Consider the following 23,607-nt stretch of genomic DNA (forward strand, 5'->3'; position numbering starts at 1 on the left):
TCGTTTTCCGCTCGTTCGTTCGCAGGCTCTCGGGCTGAGCCGACTATCGACAACCCACACAAACACTGGGACACACGCCCTATAACCCCGCATTGCACTCGAAAATAAAGTTAAGTTAGGCTTGGAACATTAACTTATAATTAAGAACTAAGAAACATTAAAGTGTCTTCATTTAAGTTAAGGCTGAAAAATTAAATTTTAATATTATCATTTTGTATATTTTATATTCCTTTATTACCTTGAAGTTTTCCTTGATTTTATGTCAAGAAAATGGCAGGAAGGTAAAAACATTGCCTACTTTGCGGCTGTCCACGATAAATTTTCTATATTCTATCATAAAAATAACATTAAAAGTTCTTTTAAAAATTGTAAAATTATAAGAAATAATTTCAAACTGAATTTTTATTTTTAAGAGTGTATGATGTCAGGCCTTCTATTAGATAAGGATTGACGCTCGCTGTGTCTTTTTTCGTTGAACATCTTCTCAGTTTTCCAGAATGCGTGGTGAATGAATGGAAGTGGGAATACAGTAAGTGGAGTTGGAAAAACCAAAACCAGGACATGAATGGAAGCGTCGCGCGTATATCACACGCATGCCAACACAATCAAAGACACCGCTGCAGTCCATTTCTAATGGCTGTCAGCTCATGTTATCGGAACCGGACTGGCCAAAAGGGCTCCCGCTGGCTTGTCTCCCACATAAATGCCTTTGGTCATGCCATATTTCAAAGGATTTGCAGGGGGTCTATATGTCCTACGAATACCCTTACCGAATGTAAGAGTTCTTCCATGATTGCAAAAATAAATATATAAAAAAATCACTTAATTAATCGGATTTACTAAAAGGGTATCTTCGGGTCGCTCTAAGCCTCAACTGATTTCCCCTTTTGTTTTGATTTGATTTCGATTTCATACTGTCAACTGTAACCCCGTCTCGCTGTTGATGCTGCTGCTCCCACTGATATTTTGCTTATCAGTTTGGACTTTATATTATTTATTCCACCGACTCTTGTCTCTGCCACCCCAAAAACTCTCCCGCTGTGCGGTGCGTATTTATTTTAGTAGTAAAATCAACAGCCAAACCATAAAGAGAGACCAATCCAGACCATCAAAAGGAACGGAGGACCGAATTCCCAGTTGCCCTTCATGCGATTGTAGTTGATTGATTGCAAGAAGAGCAGAGATAACAAAAGCGCGGCAGCCAGAGACTGATAAGTGGCTTATGCGAGTGTGTGATAAGGAGTCGCCAAAAGGTTATGAATCGCCGCTACGAAGATTGAGTACTATTAGTTTGTTGATAGTAATGGTGATATATAGAAAGTCAATGGGGCAAGTACTGAAAACTAAACTACAATAAAGTACTTTTTACTATCCATGTTAAAGGGGTGATACATCAACACACATACACCTTTTTTTAATATTAACAAAAATATATTAAGACTTCCAAGAAACCTTAATTTTTGAGTAAAATGGTTTAAAAAATCTGTAAAGTATTTAATACATTAATTGACTTTATCTACATTTATATCTTTCAAAAAAAAAGAAAGTTTTACCTAGTTACAAATTATAATCTAATATTCGATTATGTTCACTACTTAGAAACCTTCAAGACTTTGCACACTTTTCCATTTACGGGCTTCTTTCATTTTGAGATTTCACCGGTGATTGTTCAATAACACAAACGCTTGTCATGCTAAAAATGAAAGTGAAAGCTCCCAGATGGAAATGGTGTTTTCCGAGGAGGAGGACAACCGACAGCAGGCCCATGGCAGATGTTGTTGTCTAGTTGGGTCCGATTTTGGGTCTCGGCTGCTTCTACTGTTGCGGTCCAGGGCCTGCTTGCTGGACCAAAAAAAAGGAATATGCCAGGAATTTAATTTTCCAATGAAATATGAAAAATATTATGAACATTTTGGTGGTGCTGGGCTTTCTTTTCAGCTAGGAAATCAGACCGGCAGTGGGGCGGGAAGAATCAAAACAAAATTAATGCAAAATTTCTATCCCCGACTGAAAGTGGAGGACAATTGCTGAACAGTCCAAATGAAAATGCTCGTGTGCACTGGGAGGAACCTTTTGAGCCATTCATCGTATTTATTTGAATTTCCTTTTTGTTGGAAAACCATTTACCCTATACCCTAGGTATGCAAATCAACCGAGGCAAAGTGAAAAAGAAAACTTGTGTGAAATTATCAACTTGGGAAACGAGTGTTTCTTGCAGGTGTGTGCCAGAATTGTTTCTGTCTCACCTGGAAATCTTTGTCTGCGTTTCAATAAAATAAGTGCCCCGCCACTTGGCTGCTGTCTGTTGCACATTTTATGCATATGAGTGGTAAATACTTGAGAGCCAAATCTCGCCAGTGTCTTTGGGCGTCTTCTGAAGTTGCAAAAACTTAGCCATCCGCCCCTAACTCGCATATTTTTGGGCTTGTGGGCGAATGGCCCGGAGTGCTTGCAAACTTGAATTTAGTTCGAGATTTTCTTGAGTTCTTGGTGCTCTTTCGATGTTTCGATTGCATGCAGGATGCGGCATGAATGATAAATAACAATATTTGTTGCAACATTACTAAAAACTTTTAACTTTCAGGACAGCATCTCAAAGGTTCGAGTTTACCATTAAAAATTCATTTCCATCAGGGATTTTTGTCATTTAGAAATGCATGTGGAAAAAGGACAAAGGAAAAATAATAGCCATATCAATAAATGTTTGAGCTGGCCAATGTTTTCCTTTTTCAACTAATTTCGAAACAATTTTCGCTCATAATTTTTGGAATTTTCCATTTGCGGCTGCAGCTGGGCAATAATTAAAAGCCACCCGCTGAGAAGGGGTGAAAAACTATTTATCTGACCAACATAAATGCCAAGCCAACCAAAAGGACTAAAACAACACTAAGAGTAAAACTGCAAGGCAGTTCGTCGTCCTCATGGTCGTCGTCGTCGTCGTCGTCTGCTGTCATAATGAAACCGAAACACTCAGAAACAACAGTCACTGACAAAAAATTACAAACAATTTAAGCAACTGTGAAAAAGAAGATTAAAACAAAAATGTTCAGCAAAAGGAGCAAATTAAACGGAGTTTTAAAAACAGAAAACAGCAAATGCTCTGCTTTTTTGTTTTTGACTGGATGCAGAGGCATTTTAAACTTTATAATTAAGTTAAAAATGTTGTTGGTGAAACTAAACTAACTAACTAACTAATTTAATTAAATATTTTAAAAACTTATTATGCTACATTTTTAGATATTGCTTTACTGATAATATTAACTTGCAAATATTTAAAAAGAATTACAAATATTGTTGTAAGAAACATATCATTAAGTAAACTAATTATTAATATATAATGAGTAAACTAAAACAACAGTTTTTAAAATAAAATCCAAAAAGAGTCAAAAGGGTAACTTATAAATCCAAGGTCCCCATTTCAAAGAGTATAAATATAAAGCCACTAAATAAATAACATGGCCATAAACGCATAGGGGGAAGCCTGGGGACCGGGAATTCCGAGGAATGTTGAAAAAATGTTGTTCAAAAAGTTGTGAAAAATTGCAGCACTTGCAATGAAAGAAAGTTTTAAGCGCCAGCAGAAGGATTTAGCTCAGCAGCCGTAGAAGGGTGCGGCATCGGGAGTAGAACTCAGGCTAAATAATAGAGTAGCGAAAAAATAATAAACTCATAAATAGTATGACGAGTATGTGGAGGCGAGTACAAAAGCTGGAAGCACAAGGATGTGGGACAAATTGCCTGGTGTACAGTGGCCAGGGGGAAATCCCGTAGCGGCGGCGGGACTGATGAAAGATTTACTGGCAGCGTTGGCAGAAGCGGAGAATTCCAGAAAAGTAAATTGTAGGAACCATTGGAGTCAGATTTCCTCAACTCCCCTCAACCCATTTCCTACTGCCAGAGTTTAATCAGCGCGGACATTGCAAATTGCTGCCGGATCTCTGGAACTCCACTGCAGACATTGTTTTAATTTGCAATCTCCGCCCCCTCATCTTCTTCTTTTGGCAGCAAATGTCAAAGTTTTACACAAACAGAAACCAGTTTCAGTTTAATTCAGCTGCTTTGCTTTGCTATATTTTTTGATTTTACTCTATTTTGGCTTAGTTTGTTTATTTCTATATGAATGCAAAAGGCAAGGTTTCCGGGTTGGGGACCGGAGACCGGAGACCGGACGGGTACTTCACACAGCCACGACCCCGGAACTTTTTGTGCGGCTTTCTTTTTTGCGGTTGGCTTGCCTTTTCTTATAGTTTTTGACAATTGCAAAAACTTTTGCCACTCGGAACGTGTTGCTCTTGCAACGAAAGTTTTTTAATGAATGTGTAGCTGAATCTATAGGTATTACTCCTTGTCGCTGCTCCTATTCTGGCATTTCAATTAAAAGCCCATAAAGTTGAAGGGGTTTGCTAATTATGGGTAACGGCAAAGAAAATTTATTGAGAGCGTTGTTCCACAACTGCAATAATAATAAATAAAGTCAGCTTTCGGTATACTACTAGTTTTTTGTTAAGTTTAATCTCAGAACACTTGTCAGGAAAAACCAAACTTCCAATGGAAATTGATTTTTTCTTTTCTTTTGAAAAGCAGAAAAAGTTTTGCCAAACAGCCGCTGGCAAAATTACCGAGAAAACGCTTTGTAGTTACAATGTCGGAGAAGTGTGCAAATTCAATTTCTGGCCCGGGGCAACCATATGCCGGCTTATTTAAATATTTGTTCTGATGAGCGTGACATGTGCTCAAGTTCAATAATCTCACACAAGAAGTGCCAAATGGGAATGGGCAGCAGGCCAATTCAATTGTCCCCCAGTTCCGGGTGAAATTGTTACTTCCCCTCTTGGAGACAATTGCTGCAAGGCAAATACACATGCCTTGGGACAGTTATGATCCATTTATGTCCGATACGTGGGCCATAAACATAAACTATCAGTCGGAGAGTACAATGATATTGGACCCACCCAAGTTTATTTTACAGAGAAAACAAAAAGGGGTAACCTAACGCGGTTTTATTGGGTATACCTGGAATGAGATCATAAATCTGAAATATGATTAAGATAAAGCAGAGTACGTCTGAAGTGTCGTTATAAAAATGAAAAGGTATAAAGAGTTTTTGGAATAAAAAGATAAAGATATCATTTCTGATTCGTATGCTGGCATCAGTTCACGGGCTTATCAAATACCACATTATCAGTAAGACCCATCTCAATAGTCAATATATTAATAAAATCATAACTAAAACTTTAAAAAGAAAGATAACAATATCTACGATAATATTTCTAACTTCTGCATCTCTAAAATTATTTCTCTTCATGTATATTTTGGTATTTGTCATTTACGGCCAGGCCCGTCCAGGTTAAGATGAAATTGGGCCTACATATCAATGAGATCTTCCCCTCAGTACAGAAACCAAACTGGAGTTGCTAATCAAGTTATGAATTATTTGATCAAGCAATTACCGGGCGCCATAAAGACAACTCTTTTCAATTTACCGCACTTAATCCCTCGACTAATTAAAACAAATCCCCACAGTGCCATTTCCACCCTTCAAAAATTGCCCAACCACATGCCCACAACCGTGTGTTGCATGTTTGGTGGGCGAGAGTATTGCGTATACGACACGTTATCGCAGAGCAGACAATGTCATGTCTGTGTACATGTATTGGAATATAAAACCAAAACCAAAAACGCTCTCTCATACATACACACACACAAACCGTTCATAGACTATGCTTAAATATTTTCCTTTTATTAATTTTGTCAACCAAACCTGCTCTGGAATTCCCAGCTGAGAGCACTGAACACCAAACAAGCTCAACAATTTGTTGTCTATTTAATGTTAGGAGGAGTGGCGGCCGGACTCGTCCACATGTACCACATGGAGGACGACCAGAGGCGTTGTTGTTGCATTAACCGAGCTTGCTTTGATAATGAAAAATAATCATAAAAGTGAATGTGGAGTGGTGCTATGATACCGGATCATGCAGCGGCGGAAGGGGACGAAGAACAATGGGAAATTGGTGCAAAAAATGGCACTTGCTGGCGGGGCATGCCACAAACACCGCACATCGTTGGATCGCAGCCATTGTTAGAGGAAGGAGATTTATTAGATGTCATTCGGCCTGCACTGGACACGGTCCTCGTACACGTTCTCGTTTCGATGGCCAGCGATATGGCCATAAAAGACTAAAATCGGACACGTTGCCAGCTAATCTCCCCAGATCCAAATTGTCGAGCACTCGACGCTGGCTAAAATGTTTTCCTTTTCTTGCTTTCTTTTTTTTGTCGATTCTGAGCAGCCCATATGGAATCTCAGTTTGAGTTTGCATGTTTAGTTGTATGGGTTAGGAAAGGACATATTTTATTTCCTGTTTGCCTTACCGAAAATTGATGTTTTGTTAAAAAAGTAACAACATGGCAGGCCAGGCAATTGAAACGGAAATTAAAAACTGCCTGGTCCCATCGGAAATCAGTCTACAATTTATCTCATTCCCAGAATATTTATTTATATATATATATTTTTTTTTTTTAAATATTCAATGTCCTTTTTTTTGGCAGGGCACTAAAGCATTCAGCAATTTGCGGCTGGCATTTTCATTAATGCATAATCGGGTGTTCGGCGAATATGTTAAACTGTATTAAGTGGGGATTGTTTGTGTAATACGATGAAAGTGTTGCATAATAAACGAGCAAACAAGTGGCATATGGCACCAGCGAAAGGGGCAATCCGGAGGGCCATCAAACATATTTCATGACTGCGTGAATATAATTAATTTTAAACATTTATCTCGCCTGAACCATGAATAATTAACTCAGTTTAGACATTAATTCTTGAATGGCGTCAATTCATTGGAAAAAGATCCTTTCCAATTTCGCATTTTAGTTGACCGCAATTAGTAGCTGACCACTCGTTCGGATCGTTCCACTCCATTTTAATTAAACAGTTCGCCTGATTTTAAGCGCACTCAAAGAAAAACCAATAATTTGTCTTGCCCATATTTCATTTCTTTACCCCAGACCAGCCCAGCTACCCAGCCATCCAGCTACCCAGCTACCCAACCTCCCACCGAAACCAATCGTTCCCTCTTAGCCATTGAAATTAAATTGGCAACGCAGTGCCCTGGCCATGACCACGTAGCCAGTTCCGGCTACGGCTTCAGCTCCTATCCTCCTCAGTCTCCTCAGTCCTCGAAACGACGTTAACATTACCAATGCAAATGCATTTGGAGTCCCTGAGTGGATCCGGGGTCGCTTTTAATTGCTGGCAGGGGTGGTCCGAAACGGTCCGAACTGGCAACGGGGCAACCATTTTATTTTAATTTAAAAATAAAATTTTCGCACATTACTCAAAAGCGGCATTTTCTTGGCATTCACTACAGTCTTGCCTCAATGACCATTGATGGGTGTCCACACTGCCAAACCGGGCCAAAGGTTGCCTCCAGCTCATGAGAAAAGCAAACACATTGAGATGGAATAAATGGAATTTAAAATTAAGAAATGTTAAAAAAGATTAAAATTATTGTTGGTATTAATTAAAATTGTAAAAAAGAAAATAAATAGCATAGTTCTTCATTTAATGATTTATTTTCAGTGTATTTTAATATTGGTTTGTTAATAATTATCAATAAGTAAGCAGATATTTCCCATTAAAGATGATCCATATCATATTTTTTTTAATCGAAACTTATTTTTTTTGTTACATTGAATTTGTCTTTATTTAAGAAGAAATTATATTATTTCCAGTGTCCTGGTAGCTTTCATCACCGTTCTGATGCCTCAATGAATTTCAATAAAATGAAAGTGGAGGCAGTCTGTCTGTACCACATCCTCTGACCTCCCATTCAACTCTTTTAATACGTAAGGGCTCGGTTCTTTTCCGTTTGGTTTGGGTCTCGCCCTGCAGGTATAATTAAAATAAAACCTCGTGAGTGACTGCCAGATGTTTGTAGTGCAAAATAATCTCATTTCAACGCAATCGAGTAAAAAACGAATAAAATTATAATAATAAATGTCCACTGTCAGTTATATATCTTGCCAATTACAAACCTGACCTTTGATCCCTGTCTTTAGTCCAATAAACCCTGGGTACAAAATAAGAGAACACTTTGCAAACGTTGTCGATGGCTTGTCTGTTGCGTTGATGATATTGTTGTGGCGATTAAAATATGCATGGGAACGCATGTTGAGAGCTGCTGCAGTTTCTGGTGTTTACCGCTGCCTGTTGACTGCCATCCCGCAGAAGCGCACCGAAAAGCAGACTACAGACTGCGAAGCATACCACTTCCTGCGGTTTGTTATGCATATCCGGTACTCGAACATAACGAGTGCAAATTGGATTCCAGCAAATATCCGAATTAAAATGGTAAGAGCAATGTTGATACCCTGCTATAGAGAGTTTACCAATAAAATATTTAAATATTTTTAATATATTTCACTTTTCTAATTAAACTATTAAATAGCCATTTTTAGGGATTGTGGAAGTTTAGTTTAAATTGGTCGGGATATTCATTCTAAATTTTAACTATTGCACATTTCATGTTTAGATAATGGCGCATAAAATCAGATCTCCGTGGTCAGAACGTGCAGCATTATTATATATATATATTTATATATCCCAAATTGCACATCTTTCATTAGTTTATTCTATAGTTTTAGCATAATTTTTTGAGGGGGAAACTGTGTTAGTCGAAGTGTTGTTCGCAATGCCCCAAGGTGTCATTCATTGAGGGGAAAGTTTTTATTACCACATTTCAGAATTGCCAGGGGCCACACTCCTCCAGAAGCTTTTCCGTAATGCTCAAAATTTTTTTTTTGGCTAGGAGGAGACCAATGTGTTTCCGTGGGATATTCTGTGTGGGTAGTGTTTGTTGTTTAACACTTCCGGCTCCGGCAATTGTTGCTAGTGTTGCTGTAGTTGCTCAACAAAAGCTCGATGGCGCTGTAAAATGTAATCATTGTGGCGTGTAATTAGTTTTTGTGTGTACCATATATATATGAGTATAAGTGCAGGCAGGCAGTGTGCGTGTCTGGCTGCATGTAGGTATAAATAAAATTTATTATTGCATTAACGTTGAGAGACCCTTGCCGCTCAACTCACACTCACTCGCACTCAAACTATGCAAATGTAAGCACATTTGGTCAACATGGCGAGTGTTCTGCGGGCGGGGGATGGTATGCATTTAATTGGGTATCGGGTGGTAAACGAGGGTGGTTAAAAACGTTGTCCCTCTTTCATGAATCGATTGTAAGGATTTCTTATATCCACCCACTTTTTAAACTGTGAAATTCTGTAAAGGAAAACCTTTTATAGTTTTCCACTTTTTTTTTACAAACTTGTTACAAATTACGGTCCCATGACCTTAATTTTTATTCGTGTTTTTCATTAGAAAACGAAATCTTAACAAAAAGAATGATGACGGGTGTATAAAAAAGACATTTACCCTAGCCCTTAAGTTTTTAAAAGCTTTTATATTATATGACCTAAGATACTAAGAGTCCTTCTCCTATCCCCTTTTTGATAATAATAACATCCCTCGTTTGCCCGTTCTTCATTAACTGCCATGACCGCTCGCCACATGTCGTATTAGTAATAATAATTTACACATTAGAGTTCTAGTTCTTGCTGTTCCAAATGCTGTTGCTTTTGTTGTTGCTCAATCAATAGTCAATTTTCAATGCGTGTTTTGCGTGTGTCTGTGTGTTTTGATTGGCGGTTGGCTCTATGCCCAACCACCACCCTCCCCCTTTTTGGCCAATTGATTTGTTGGTCTCTTTGCTGTCGCCACTCGATGCCCCCTGGGAGCCGGAAATGCCACGCAATTTGTTTGTTCGCACTCAAGCCGCAAACATTGTGAAATTAACTTGTTAGCCATGCACTAGGATGGGCCATAGCGAGGGGGTCAAGGGTTCAAGCAACGGGCGTGGTTGCCGTGGTAATTGACATTCGATTGGTAATGGGCGGTCTGAAAATAGCGGTAATTGGTTTGCATTTTCCTAAATCATGAGTCGAGAAGACCAAACAATAAATTTACCATTTAAACATAAATCAAATGTCAGTAATTGCTAATTTTATTGTGGTTAATTGGAGTAATTTTAAAATGATGAAGCTTTTTAATTATTGTTTTTATTAGAATAATGAATGATGGAAATATTAAATTTGATTCGAAATATAATATTTAACTTTGAGAAACGAATTTTATTATTTATTCTTTATGTTACCGTTTACTCATAAAGTAAGAGGGTATATTGTGTTCGTTGAACGGCACAAAACAGGAAGAAAAACCATTTTCCATCATATAAAGTACTTATATTCTTGATAAGGATCGCCGAAACGATTTAGCTTTGTACATTAGCTTCACCTTTCTCCTTATGATTTTTGAGATCTATAATGTAAAAGAGTTGCTTTGCCAACCGATGGCGTTCTATAAATATGTATACATGGCCTTCACTGTTACCACCTTTATTTTGAAGGTGGTTCCCATTATAAGTCGAATCTTAGAATAACTAAGGGACTTGAAAACTTAAAAACAAAAACCAACATAGAGCGATAAGAAAAATTTCAAGCAAAACTAAAAAAAATGAGATCTCGATTTATCAGGCAACATCGGAATTTTCAAACATTCATCGACACAATTCATATATCAACAACCCTTGAAAATAAACTCATTTTTTTTTATCAATCAACTCTTTTATAAACATATAAATTTGCTAGTGAAAAAATTTTAAAAATATGTCTGCCCATAATTCATTGAACATTAAAAATTCGTGCAAAATTTCTGAACAGACAGGAAGTAGACTCCAAATCAACGATGAATCGAATGAGGAGGTGGTGGGTGCCATGACATCCACGACGTCAAGTTCGGAAAGCCTTTGGTCTTTAGCTAGCGAAAGTCCACTTTGGGTTAGATCACCGCTAATCCGCTATACGAAATCGATCCCACCCTGGCAGTGCAGCCCGGCAGCCTACATAGGATATCGCTATCGAATGAACCGATAGGTTTCGTATAAGGAAATAAATATGGAAATAAAATGGTGCCAATTAAAAATTCAAAGTTTGCGTGGGTTGATATTCAAGGATCAGCTCTAAAGCAGAAGCACTTCCGTATTCCTGTTTCCGCCCCGATGCGCTCTCCTTCGGTTCGATGCAGCTCTTGCCATGGCGACACTAAGTGGCATCCAAGTTACAGCAATTCCGCACCATTCCAATTCTCCGCCTTCCTGGTGTCCGCTTGCCTGGCTTTGCGGTTTGTGTTTGGAGTTTAAGTGGCGCAAAATCAGAGTTTGTACAGTGAGAGAAATCAATCGAAATTAGAAGTTTTAACAAAAGTTGTTTATTTCGAATTGTGATTTTTATACTAAATGATTATATTTGTATGTAGAGGAATAAAGGAAAGATTACAATACAAACTTACATCCTGGGACATGAAGTTCATTTGCTTTTACAAGTGTAAAGAATGGTGGAGCACAAAGTGTAACAAGCCACGACATCCCATTGCCGATCCCTGCCCCTCTAGGCTGTCCATGGAAGGAACGATTTCATTTGCAACATCAATCGCAACCTCATCAAGTTGTCTGCTGGCAGCCGCACTCATTACGGCGATGGCAACAGAGGCAACTGCGTTTAATAAAGCGTTCGCCATCCGGCTGAGGCAAGTCAACTTGGGATGGGAGAGGGTATTATATAGAGGGGATTGATGGCGTTAGTCTGAGCCCCAGGGCGGCTGGGTTTAATTAGCTTTAATGGCTTAATGCGGGCCATCGCCGTTTGGGTCAGGTCCTGGTCATAACAGACAGGAGGTGACACAGGCCACAATCCACAATCAAGAGCCCATCCCATGGCTCTAAGTTGTTTTCGATTTGCCACCTCCTCCATGATGGCTCACAGCATTGAGCCCACCCAGGGTGTGCCACTCGAGTATTAATGGATGCCAACAGCCCCGTGACACTTTAAAGCAATTTTCCTGCCAAACAAATTTCCGGTGAAGCGCACAAAAGTTCCCTGGCCCGACTATTTATTTGCCCCCAATTGCGAGCAACTCTGCTCCGGCGGAGACTCATTCACACGTAGCACACAACTCCTTTTTTTCGTCTTGCAAACGAAACTTTGGCTCATAACTTCGCATTGAAGAAGATGCATATGCAACACGTTCCTGCCATTCCCAACTGCAATGACTCAGGCACCCAGTTACCAGTTACCAGATCCCAGTTTTCAGTTTCACCTGCTTCAATGGTGGCTTTGTATCTGGAGCTTGAAAGTGTTTGCTCACTCTGGGTTAAGGTAGTTAAAGGCTAAACTTGACAAGACTTAAAAAAGTGCCTAAAGAAGGATTTTCAAAAAGGGATAAGTAGGGCTTATAAACTATTTATTTATAACTTCTTTAAAGAAATTTTTAAATCATTTTTATTGAAAATTTCCTGCAATTAATCCTACTTCTTGATTTTTGTCAAAATTGCAGGGTATCAAAGACTAGAAACTTTTCTTTCTTTCTTTTCTTATATAGAGTAGAAGATGCAACTTTTTCTTAGCTATTAGACTTTCTCAGCCAGCACGAAATGCTGTCGGGCATTCAAAGTGAACTACTGCAAAGTAAAAGATGAGATGGGTTGAGGAATGAGCTGAGGTCTAGGGAAAAGGATGCTGATGACGAGGGAACGTAAAGTTAATTGAAAAGTATTGTTTGCTTTTTTGTGTCATTTCCACTTCCAGGATACTTAAAGACGAATTCTGATGAAACTTCTTTGTTCATTCATTTATAAAATGCTTACCATACTTCCTTTAAAGAATCCGTTGCCAAGCAAATAAGCAAAACATCATTTATTGTTATGGAGAAAGCTTTATAAAACTAGCATTTATTTATTTCACATTATGGCTCACTACCCTATTGACTGATTTACAAGCTACACTTTAAGATTATGCTAAAAATGACAATGGTCATTTTAACTTATTGCCCGTTACTAAACTGCTTGCTTTTTATGTATTTCGAAAACTTATATAGAAAGCTTAAATAATTTATTCCAAGCTATATGATATGTGTTTAATGTTGCAAGTCGATGAGGTGATAAGTAACAACATCAAGCACCCTAAGGTCTTGGTCTATACAGTATAGCTTATAAAAGAAAAGCCGTAATTTTGCTTAGCAAATTAGAACGTAGAATAAGAAAGTAATAAAACACTTTCATAGCTGTCTTTACAACCGATTATGATATATATTTAAATAAGTCATGAACCTATAATTGTGGCCTTCACTGTGTTGCCTAACCTGCTATCACGAACGAACTTATCTACAACTAATTAACAGTACATTCATAATTTTTATCAACAGTACATTATGATGAGAACCGAGAACACAGAGGGGGGATACATCTATGTAGACATTGTGCAGTGCGAAAACGACTGATAACTAGAACAGGATAACTCCACTTAAATACAGGATACAGTTGATTCGAGATTTGGTTTGTTACATTAATATTATACATTAAGCTCTATTAATCTATGAGTATTACTTGGACGCCACTCTGGATATTGGATCCTGGGACTCAGCTGAGAAAGTAGGAGTGCGCTTTCTCCTTACCATTCTTACTGATCAGTGCATTGCGTCCTAAAAGTAAATATTATTAATAAGATTTTCCAATTTACAAATTTAATTTTTATAACTCACCTTCATTTTCAGTTGTACTGGCCACGCCCATTAGTTTAAGGTTGAGAAGTAGGGCGCCCAGATTAGATCGCTCGTCCAAAGTATTTACTTTCTAACCGAACCATTCCCATCTTTTTAGACTTCGTCTGGGTGTGCCAGACAAGAATTTCTGTGCAGTTATTGCCTCGCGGTTCTATCAGATTCATTTGCAGGTCAATACTACGCAGAAAGAGATCCTCTTCATAGCCTGGCTTATACGGCATGTTTACATAGGGATATTGCGCCATATACTCCAGATTTACGGCAAACCCGGCCATGTCAACTGGCCAGCGTCGACCGGCCACCCAAGAGTCCAGGAAACCCACCACTTTGCCCTAAAGAAGAAAGAAATATTAAAACTTAGGTTACTATGTTTTTTTAGATAATATTTATAATTTATATTTAAAAATTACTGATAGCTTGAATAACCCTAAGCACGAGTCATCACGGTTATCAAGGTTGTATTCTACGAAAAAACTTACCCTCCGCACTACTGGCCCACTGACCCCGTAATCAGCTATCAGGCCGACGGGAAACATGGAAACCCGTTGAGTTTTTCGGATTTCTGAAAACAAACGCAGATCGTAGGTGTTGTCGTCGTCACCGAAGTATAGAACTCCGTTAGTAAGATTGTGCTGTCGAAGCCACTGCAAAGCGGCCCTGCGATTTGCAACGCCTCGCGGGGCTGGTTTTTCATTCCGGAACTTGATAGGCATAGGGCTCACCATGTGGGTAAAGGGAATACCTAAAAGCAAAATATTTGTTAAATTTCAAGTTCATCTGATAGTTATCAGAATTAGTTACCGAATCGGTTGAGCAGGGTGTCCAAGAAGTCGTTACATTTCTCCTGATCATCGGCCACCAGCCAGTGCAATCGCGGAACATGTAGCAGAGTGTGCGCCAGACGAGTTAGTTCTGGGATCTGCTCCCGCCGTGGATACGTTGGGGTAACAAAGTATATTATGGGCAACAGACCATAATCAGATTGCGGTTTGTCCTGCATGAACTGCCGACGATCCTCATAACTCTCACTGCAAATGTGGAGACTTTCGTTGAGTGGCCGGAAGTGTATACTATCTGTGGATGAGCAAACCGAGAGTCATAAGGTTATACTGGGTCAATTACTTTTGAAATACCATAGCCTGGTGACGTGGATTTTATGATTTAATCAGAATTCTCAATTACAAAAATAGCTCACTCATTGACCTCTGGGCGCAGTTAAGGCAGTCAGTCATAACTACGTGCCTTAGTGCCAAGATGACAATCGGACGCTACAAAGCGATGATAAACAGTCTGTGCGGTGTCTCTTAACTTCTCAAAAGGTGCTAATCAGTGTCTCTTAAATACTATGCCAAACAATAATTCACTTAAGCTTGGCTAAAATCGCAAAGATAAAGTGCCTGTCATAAAGCAAATAAACTGAAGAGCAAAGCAATTGTGGTTTAAAATGTTTGTTCTATGCATACGTATCAGAGATCTAACGTTAAAGCAGAGATCCCCAGTTAATTACTTAGTGGTTTAATCGGTGTTGGAAATCTTCCGCCTCCTATCAATGCGTTAATGTGTTTAGATCAACTGCGTGCGGCGATGCCATTAGGAAACCATACCATTAATCCATAAAGAAAAGCGAAAAGCACGCAATTGGTAAAACTAAACAGGTGAGGGAAGACACATTTCCGATATATATGACTGATAGCCGGAAACGAACAATGAAAGGCGAATAAATACACAAATTGGAACCCCAAAAATGCCGTTCCCTTCAGACCTATTGGTAACATAAAAGAGGGGCAGGCAGGCAAAAGTATTCCCTAATAAGTTATTAAATATTGACAAAGCAAATATTTCCCAAAAATGTGGTGCACCACCACCCCAACCAGACGGACTCGATCCACCATCATGTGAAACATAATGGTTTTGTGGGTATTCCGAATGACGAATATTTACGTCTACCTTCCGCCTAATGAAGATTAACATTCGCTGATATAAAACTGATTGTGGGACTGTCCCCAGAGCACGTTGTCGTGAGTTAAGTGGGGTGCCAGCACTCCGTCGACTCCATTCCCACTCATACCATTTATAACCCATCAGACCCCACAGATAAACCAAGTACTTATCGATGGGGTGCGACACCAATCTAGGCACAATCACACACACTGAATAGTTCTACGGTTAATTATGACCGATATCTAGATGATGTAGAGCGCAGCCCACAACCTGATAACAGACAATTGAGAATTCCCCAAACACCTGATCTACGAGCAGCCTTAGTCACGAATTGTTTTACGGTTCTCTCTTATCGTTTTCATTCACTCTTTTTTTGTATCACCGCACCGAAGAGATCGATTTGGCTAATGAGTACCTACGATAAGGGCAGTCAAACAGCGTAAATCAAAAAAGATGAATGACTAAAATGCGATTAATAAACAGTCTAACCAACTTTTAGTATTTGCTAAATCAAATTTTAATTAAAGTTTGTATGCAGCAGTAATAAATATCAGAATTAAGATAATGAAGCGGACTTTAAGCTTGAATGAGTAATACAGTGATATTCAAAAAAATGCTGAAAAGTGGGCTAAGTGGTGGATGGAATTTTCATTTGAGTTGGTTTATCATCATGAAGTACAGCGCACGCCACTGATAATACTATTTTATCAAATATATTAATTTAACCCACCCGCATATACAGTTTTATCATTTTTTGAGCTGATACAATATTTATCTCACCATTATAACAAAGATAATATTGCAATGTTAGGCTCAAATATTTACTCAAAACTTATCTATGAACTCCTTTTTCAAGTAAAATATTTAATATGTTTCTAAATTGTTATCTGAAGCACCTCTTACATATAGATATCGATAAAGCTATAGTCCGTTATAAATTGAAATATAAATCCCCAACCATACGTTTGAAATCAAAGTTTTATTCTACATGTGTTTCAAATTATGCTGAATTGGCATGTAGATTTATGGTGGGGCAATTCACAAATTTGTAAATATTTGTTTAGACAATTCCAATTGGCGATTGAGTTTTACGATAGCTTGCCCCAAAGTGCACAGTCAAATGTGTTTGGGGGCTCGCTTAGAATTCGATCAACAATAGCTGTGGGACAAGAGGAGAGATCACAGCAGACACTCGACACGCGCAATTGAAAAGATACTAAAAATTGAAATAGATGATCCAAATAAAACAGCACGAATGCTAGATGAATTATAAAAATATATTCAAATTTCAGGTCTGGTACAGCAAGCAACAAAAAACCTCCATGTAGCAGCCCCCTTTCTCCTCTTCATACAAGATTTTGATAAGCGTCTGAGATGTGTGAATTAAACTCACGAAATGAGAGACAATCAAGTCTATTCGCCTAATAAAAAAAACTGCTAAAAGCTATTTTTTGTTGAGAACGAGCTACTGCGAAATCTAGAGTCTAGAAAATTGTGGGGAAATATGCAATTAGACAATTGGTGCCACTCAAATCGCGCACTTTGCTCGGCTTTGTATGCTTAGATTGTGTGTAGATCATACGCCGGAAGAAGTAGACGAATTAAATTTCTAATACTAAATCTGAGCCATTTAATCAAACTCTGATAATTTGAATTTTAATTCACTTTGAAGATAGCATAATGTTGACCTTGAATTTCGATTGGCTTGTTTTCGTTCTGCAAATCCAGCTGTTATTCCGCGAGTTTAATTAGCCAATAAACAACGAAAAAACTTGAAAGAAAAGATATTCCCATATATAGAGCTTTGTTATAAATCGATATAAAAGTTGTTTTCAAGTAAACATTTTAAATTTAATACTTAATAATTTAAGCCTACTGACCTATAGATAAGATTAAACTACTGCATACATACTATAAAGCTTTCTTTATGGTCAAAACGGTCTAAACACCAAGGAAAAAGCCAAGTAAGCTGTAAAATTAGACCTTGTCCCGGCTATCGCTTATGCCAATAAAAAGAAAGACCAACAGGCGAATCGATGTAATTGCCGCTGCAGGCGAGGGTGGGTGGCCATAGATATAGTGCCTACATCCATCTATACATCGCGTTTGGGAAAGACAATAGTTACCAAATAGATCCAATTACGGTTAAATAATAAAAAGCCAACAAACTAACCAATAGTCAAAGTCGGAACGGCAATAGCGGCGAGACGACGAGTTACACTGCTATAATTACCACAGCCAATTACTCGGATATGGGTGGTGCTGTCACAACGACTTATAAAGGCTTGTTCGAGGCTTCTTTGGCTTGACGTTTGTAAATAAAAATAATCTTATGAGCGCTTAAGAAACAATTAATCTGCCCAAAAGAATTCCACATATTTTCATATTTTTTATATGCTTTAAATTGGCTTAGAATTATAAGTATTTCAAATTATTTCTAAGTCTATTTAAACAAAATAATTGATAAACTTGAGTTATGAATCATTTTAGCAAATATCTTACATATTTCTCCAACCAAAAACTAAAAACAACAAACACTTTGCCAGCACTAAACTTCCCCACAAATTGTAGGGTAACCTGCGCTTTGATTGGCAGTGGGCCAAATTAAAAGTGAAAGTGGTGGCAGAGTGGCGAACTCACTTTTGGCCAGCGGTCGTGAAAATGCACTCACTGCCCACCGAATGGGATCGAATTTAGAAGGAAGCGTGACTCACGGATATTTGCATTGAAACGATGCCGTTTCCGGATTTTTGCAGTCTTGGTTTTATGCCTATCTATCTTGAGTTCGGTTTCTTGAGTTTTATTAGTGACATTCTCCTTGAATTCTTTTCTTTCTTTCTGGTCGTGCCGAGTATACCTTAATAACCAGTCTTCGGGTCGGGTTTCCATAAACTGAACTCGCTGCTTACCTAATCCGCGATGAGATCCCTCCTCTGAGTCCTCGGAACCACCGCCCAGTCCCAGGGTGATGCGTGTCTCCCCACTGAGGGTGAAGTAGCAGAAGGCAATGAAGAACAGTGCCCCACCCGCCAGGGGCAGAAGGCAGCGGCGCCTGGCTACGGCCCCTTTCCTGACCATGGGATGAGGTGCGGTGGTTTTGACGGTGGTGCTACGTGGATGATTCGGATGTTGCCGTCGCTCGATGTCCTCGTTATCCTCGTCGGAAGTTTGTGACTCGAGTGCCTGGTAGTGGGCACTAGACATGTTTGGATTTTTTTTGGGATTTCGTCTTGGTGGGGCTTTCAGCTGGGATGGTCGATGGGGTGGTGCTGGTGCTGGTGCCGCATGCCCCGGCCATTTGTAGCGACACTCCTGGTCTATACCTTGTGATTTTTACAATCTTATTATACAACTTTTGGCCAAGGCGACCCGAAAAATTATGCAAATTCCCTAGACATATCTGCACTTTGGGTGCTCTGATTTATTTCCGTTTCGCTTGCGTCGCTTGTTGCTATAAAAAAAGGTGAACTTTTGGCCACAGCACTTCTGTCGCGGATTACGAATTACAGTTCGGAAGCACTCAAAACACACTGCTACACTCGAAAATCACGAAAAATATTGCTTATTTCAGCCCGAAACCCGCGCGCCGTGCTCTATTACTCTCTCTGCCTCTCACGCTTGCTGGGTTTATTGTATTTTATGCCGCTGCGAGTTTGGCTGTTGTTGTTTCGGTGAGTTTCTACTTGCTTATAAAAAAAAACGGGCAATTCGTTAGCAGAGAGAGCGGAGCACCCACCAACACCACCACCAGCCCAGCTGACGCAGGGTTGCATGTGGTTTGGATCTCAACTAAATACAGTACCACTTATGCACCCAGCCCTAACGGATTATTTCTGAATATTTAAATAAATTGTTTTATAATTGTTTTTAATTTATTTATGTTATTACTTTAAGCTTCTGACAGTTGTTACTTTGGTGTTTAATACTTTCAATTTACATATTTAATATACTGCCGAATTTTTTTAAAGCCATAAACATGTACATATCTGTATTTACAGACTGCAATCCAAATTTATTTAAATTTGGCAGATTTATGCAGTCTACTCCTCTTATATAACCACTTTTAAAAATTTTTTTTTTTAAATTAAAAACACACAAATAATTGACTTAATATTCTTTTATAAAGAATTCATCATACATATTCTAAACAAATTAAACACCTTAAACACGAAAAACTGTTGAAGTCCAGAATCTTATAATTATAATATTGATCTAGTCTAGACTAAGTTTTTAGTCCGGAACTACTACTACTACTACTACCTTTTAAGCACTCTCTCCACTTGACTATTGAGTGTCAAAGCTATCGCCGTATCTTATCTAATCGGCAGTTACCCGATGTTAATCGTTATTACTTAACCATAACGGGCTTTGTCTGGATATTTTGTGGCTACTGATATTTGACTAGGCTTCCATTTCACAATTTTGTTTGCAATTCTTTAAGCCCTAACCCGCTCCACTCCAGAAATTCCGGTCCAAGCTAATGTATATTACAAACGGCGAATGTTTATTACATTTATTTCTTAGCTTTTATTCTTGGACAACTGGCTACAATTGCGTTTGTTTAATGTTTTCAATAAAAAATGAACAATCTTTGTGTGATTTATTGTTTTTTGTTAATTAAGCAAATTTTACGATTAAAAGCCACTTAGTTTCTCACTTTTGTTGCGGTTCCTTCTGCTGCCACTGCATCCCATCGAACTTTGAATGCTGCACTGCAGCTTCGAGTGACTGCGAAATACATGGAACAGAAGGGACGTAGCAAACCCTGCACTTATGGAATAATTAACTAATTGTTATGAAGAGAACTCATAGGTGGATAAAGGGGACAGCTAGACGTCTATGCGCAGCCATCTTAGATGTTGGCCTTGATGACATCCTCCAGACGGGTGGCGTTGGCTCCAGCGAACTCCTCGACCTTGACACCGTTCTTGATGAACACGAAGGTGGGCATGCTGGAGACGTTGTATTCCATGGCAATGTCTTCGCAATCGTCCACATCGACCTGTTGGATAATAGAGCTTAGTAAGGGTTCGGACTTGGATGTTCACAGTTCCTTAATATAACAAAAAATATAACAACTTTCTTAGGGAAACACAAAGAATCTTAATAATAAGAAACCCACCTTCAGGACGATGACGCTGTCGGCGTACTGCGTAGACAGATCTGCCAGTTTGGGCGAGATCGCCTTGCAGGGTCCGCACCAGGTGGCGAAGAAGTCCAGCACCACCAGCTTGCCGCCGGCCTTGGTCAGCTGTCCATCGAGGTCGTTCTGTAAATGGGAATTGAAAGTGTAAATTAGTGTTATCGTTTAGTAATATCAACACAAATTAACGCTATTGATTTTCCAATCCTCCAATGACCCTATTTAATCCCCTCTCCTAAAGAAGGTGAGAGTATAATTTCAAACTTTATGATTTTAGGTTATCAAGCTTTGATCCGATAGCGATGTAAATGTACATATGTATATATATGTATAGGGGAGACCCCATCATTATCTTGGACATGTACGCGATAAGGCGGTTCTGTTCTCACACAAAGTTGTCAGACATCCCCAAAGTTGCCAAGTTGTAATCAGCCATAATAATCAACGGCCGACGGGTTCAATATTTGTGCCTCGAAGCTATTGGCAACAAACTTGTGAATTTGGGAATATTTCATTACAATTTCTGTATTTGACCGAGTTAGGAAAAAATCAATATTTCAAGAATTTCGAAATTATATGCATGCTAAGAGGTGTGGTGTGGTTGTGGGCAGTTCCTCTTCCCTTCCGCCCACCCATTGTTCGGCCCATGACACGTTTTCCCAGTGACCTTTAATTAATTGCTGGCGATGGCAATCGTAGAACACATGCAAAGAAATAGCTCTAATGAAACTGATGATTTCAAATGGAATGAGCAACCGGTTTTGGTGGAATTTGAATAAGGCATTAAGTAATTCTAACTTGATACAAGTTGTTCTTATTAACATAAAAACTCTTGTTCCCTGTTACATATAATGGTCAGGCTGAGATCATTTTCATTGCAGACTCATAGATTTCAGATGATTAAGATGCTGATGGTTGCTGGTGACTATTAAAGACTATTCCATTCAAAGATGACGCAAACTTGTTTAGGAATATTGAAAACCAGTGAATCATTGTCTAATATGAGATCTGAGTAACAATGAAAAAAATGGCAATTAATACGCAATATTTTTAAATTCCAAATCTGACCCTTAGTTGTTGATTAAATTAATTCTAGTGTCTTCTATTTGCCTATGATAAGCCCATTTCTATAATCGTAATACATTTTTTGTGGCTTTATGTATAAAATTAGACCTCAAAGAGGGGCAATGTTTGAGAGTGTTCTATATATAAAAAAATATATATAAGAGAATATTGGGAAACAAAATAATCAGAAATGCTTTCAAGTATTTACTTTTGTATGTCACTGACGTGATATTAGTATTTATGAAAAGTTGCGCACGACCGGTTCTTAGTCTCCCCCTTATTCCCGTGGAAATCCCATTCCTCTTTCAATTTTACAGCATTTCTTATGGCGCGCAACTTTTTGAGCACACCCTGTGATATAGCGACTATACTTCTAACCAACAAACCAAGCCTCGACCACGATAATGAATTGCAAACTCATGCCAGACGGACATACACATATACATATAGATAGCTTTTATATAGTATATAGTTGGCACTATGTCAGATTAGTGAATGGAACTCTAGGCAAGCGGTTAGGGAATTTCAAAATTTCGGTTTACGCTGAGACCCGCTCTGCGGTCCATTTGATGGGATGATATCATTATCTTTCGCTATTCGAACTATCTCGTCTCGTATCCGCTTTCTTACTCGTTATAACAGTACGTCGGCCCTATTCGTATGCAAGAGCGTATGGCAAAAAGCGTAGAAAATCCAATCATTCGGACTGACTGGCTGGGTAATTGGAATGCCGATTCCATTTACCATATTTTCAGTGCCTCGAGCGAGAAGCACTCAGAACCCAAAGGGTCAAGGGTTGGGGCTATTAGGTTACCCAATAGTTGCTGATACGAAATGGATAGTTTCAAAGATCCGGTTGAAATGACTCACCTTATCTTTCACCTGGTACACCATGTTGACTGGGAAATGTAGATTTGGAACCGGTAGAAATGTACAAAAGTTACTTAATTAGCACTCGGGCAGCTCTTCAAACCACGCAGCTAGATTTTTTTTCAGCAAAGAGCACGGTGCGGTTGCTTTTATAGATTTTTTACTCTCGTCAAAAGATGCCGCTCTCTCTCACGCTCTCCCTGTAGCGCTGGCGGCGACGCTTGGTGAAGGTGGGTTATGCGAGGTAGATTGATCGAATTTCAACTCTGCAATGGTTCGATGCTAGTACGCTAGAGGGCGTCCTAATAAATAATTATATTTATTGGAAACTTAAAAATACATGTATATTAAATGGTAAATTGTTTTAGCTATAAAAGGACATTTTTTGTTTCTGTACCTTTTTTTCAACAACAAAATTTCTTAATTTCACTTATAAGTTTTTAAAATACCGATAGTTTTTTCTCTAAGTATTGAAGGCGACATTGCAATCCGACAAGAATTTTTCTCTCTCTCTCTTTTAGATACTATTGTCGTCTGTGGTGAGTTAGTCCGAATTCGACTTCGTAGTGGTTCTATACGGTTACGGTAGGGGCGCTAGTAAAAATGTTATAAGAATGAATGAAACCTACATAAAAATATTATTTATTTGGACTTAGAATCGTTAATTTTATTCAATCATTTTTAAGCTAAAAGTTTTGTTTTATGATACACTTTGGATGATTATTTATAAAAATACAATTTGTTGTCCCTTGGTATGCTTTCTACATATCTTTTTACACACAGCGTCTCCTATCTCTGGTTCATAGAACCTGCCGTAAAACGCTGTTAAAATATTTAAATTTTTGAAATTTAGTTCACCTTTTAGCCATTCAAAAAATTGGCACTCAATGTATATAATTTTAGAAATCAACATTTTTA

The 23,607-nt window shown here is 38.6% G+C and overlaps 2 protein-coding genes across 2 annotated transcripts; both read right to left on the reverse strand.

Annotated features, from left to right (window-relative positions):
- Nucleotides 1-12,809: 12,809 nt before the first annotated feature.
- Nucleotides 12,810-19,288, reverse strand: LOC108110843 (galactosylgalactosylxylosylprotein 3-beta-glucuronosyltransferase S). The gene is given in 6 exon segments (XM_017220087.2): nucleotides 12,810-13,589; nucleotides 13,650-13,728; nucleotides 13,730-14,002; nucleotides 14,150-14,412; nucleotides 14,472-14,744; nucleotides 18,521-19,288. Coding segments are annotated over 6 exon segments (1,245 nt in total). The 5' UTR covers nucleotides 18,816-19,288; the 3' UTR covers nucleotides 12,810-13,527.
- Nucleotides 19,289-20,110: 822 nt separating this feature from the next.
- Nucleotides 20,111-22,828, reverse strand: LOC108110844 (thioredoxin-2). Its single transcript, XM_017220088.2, has 3 exons — nucleotides 22,690-22,828; nucleotides 20,734-20,880; nucleotides 20,111-20,613 (listed from the first exon to the last, which is right to left on the reverse strand). Exons 1-3 carry the CDS (start codon nucleotides 22,711-22,713, stop codon nucleotides 20,464-20,466), a joined length of 321 nt encoding a protein of 106 aa, XP_017075577.2. The 5' UTR covers nucleotides 22,714-22,828; the 3' UTR covers nucleotides 20,111-20,463.
- Nucleotides 22,829-23,607: the final 779 nt, after the last annotated feature.

This window comes from Drosophila eugracilis, unplaced genomic scaffold, assembly GCF_018153835.1.
Source record: "Drosophila eugracilis isolate 14026-0451.02 unplaced genomic scaffold, ASM1815383v1 contig_445, whole genome shotgun sequence".
Classification (NCBI taxonomy): domain Eukaryota; kingdom Metazoa; phylum Arthropoda; class Insecta; order Diptera; family Drosophilidae; genus Drosophila; species Drosophila eugracilis.

Excerpts from the sequence above, each read along its gene's own strand:
- LOC108110844 (XM_017220088.2), bottom strand. The coding sequence starts at position 22,713 with ATGGTGTACCAGGTGAAAGATAAG. Across the intron at positions 20,881-22,689 it reads TGTACCAGGTGAAAGATAAG|AACGACCTCGATGGACAGCT; the intron begins GTGAGTCATTTC and ends TCCCATTTACAG. Across the intron at positions 20,614-20,733 it reads ACAGCGTCATCGTCCTGAAG|GTCGATGTGGACGATTGCGA; the intron begins GTGGGTTTCTTA and ends ATTATCCAACAG.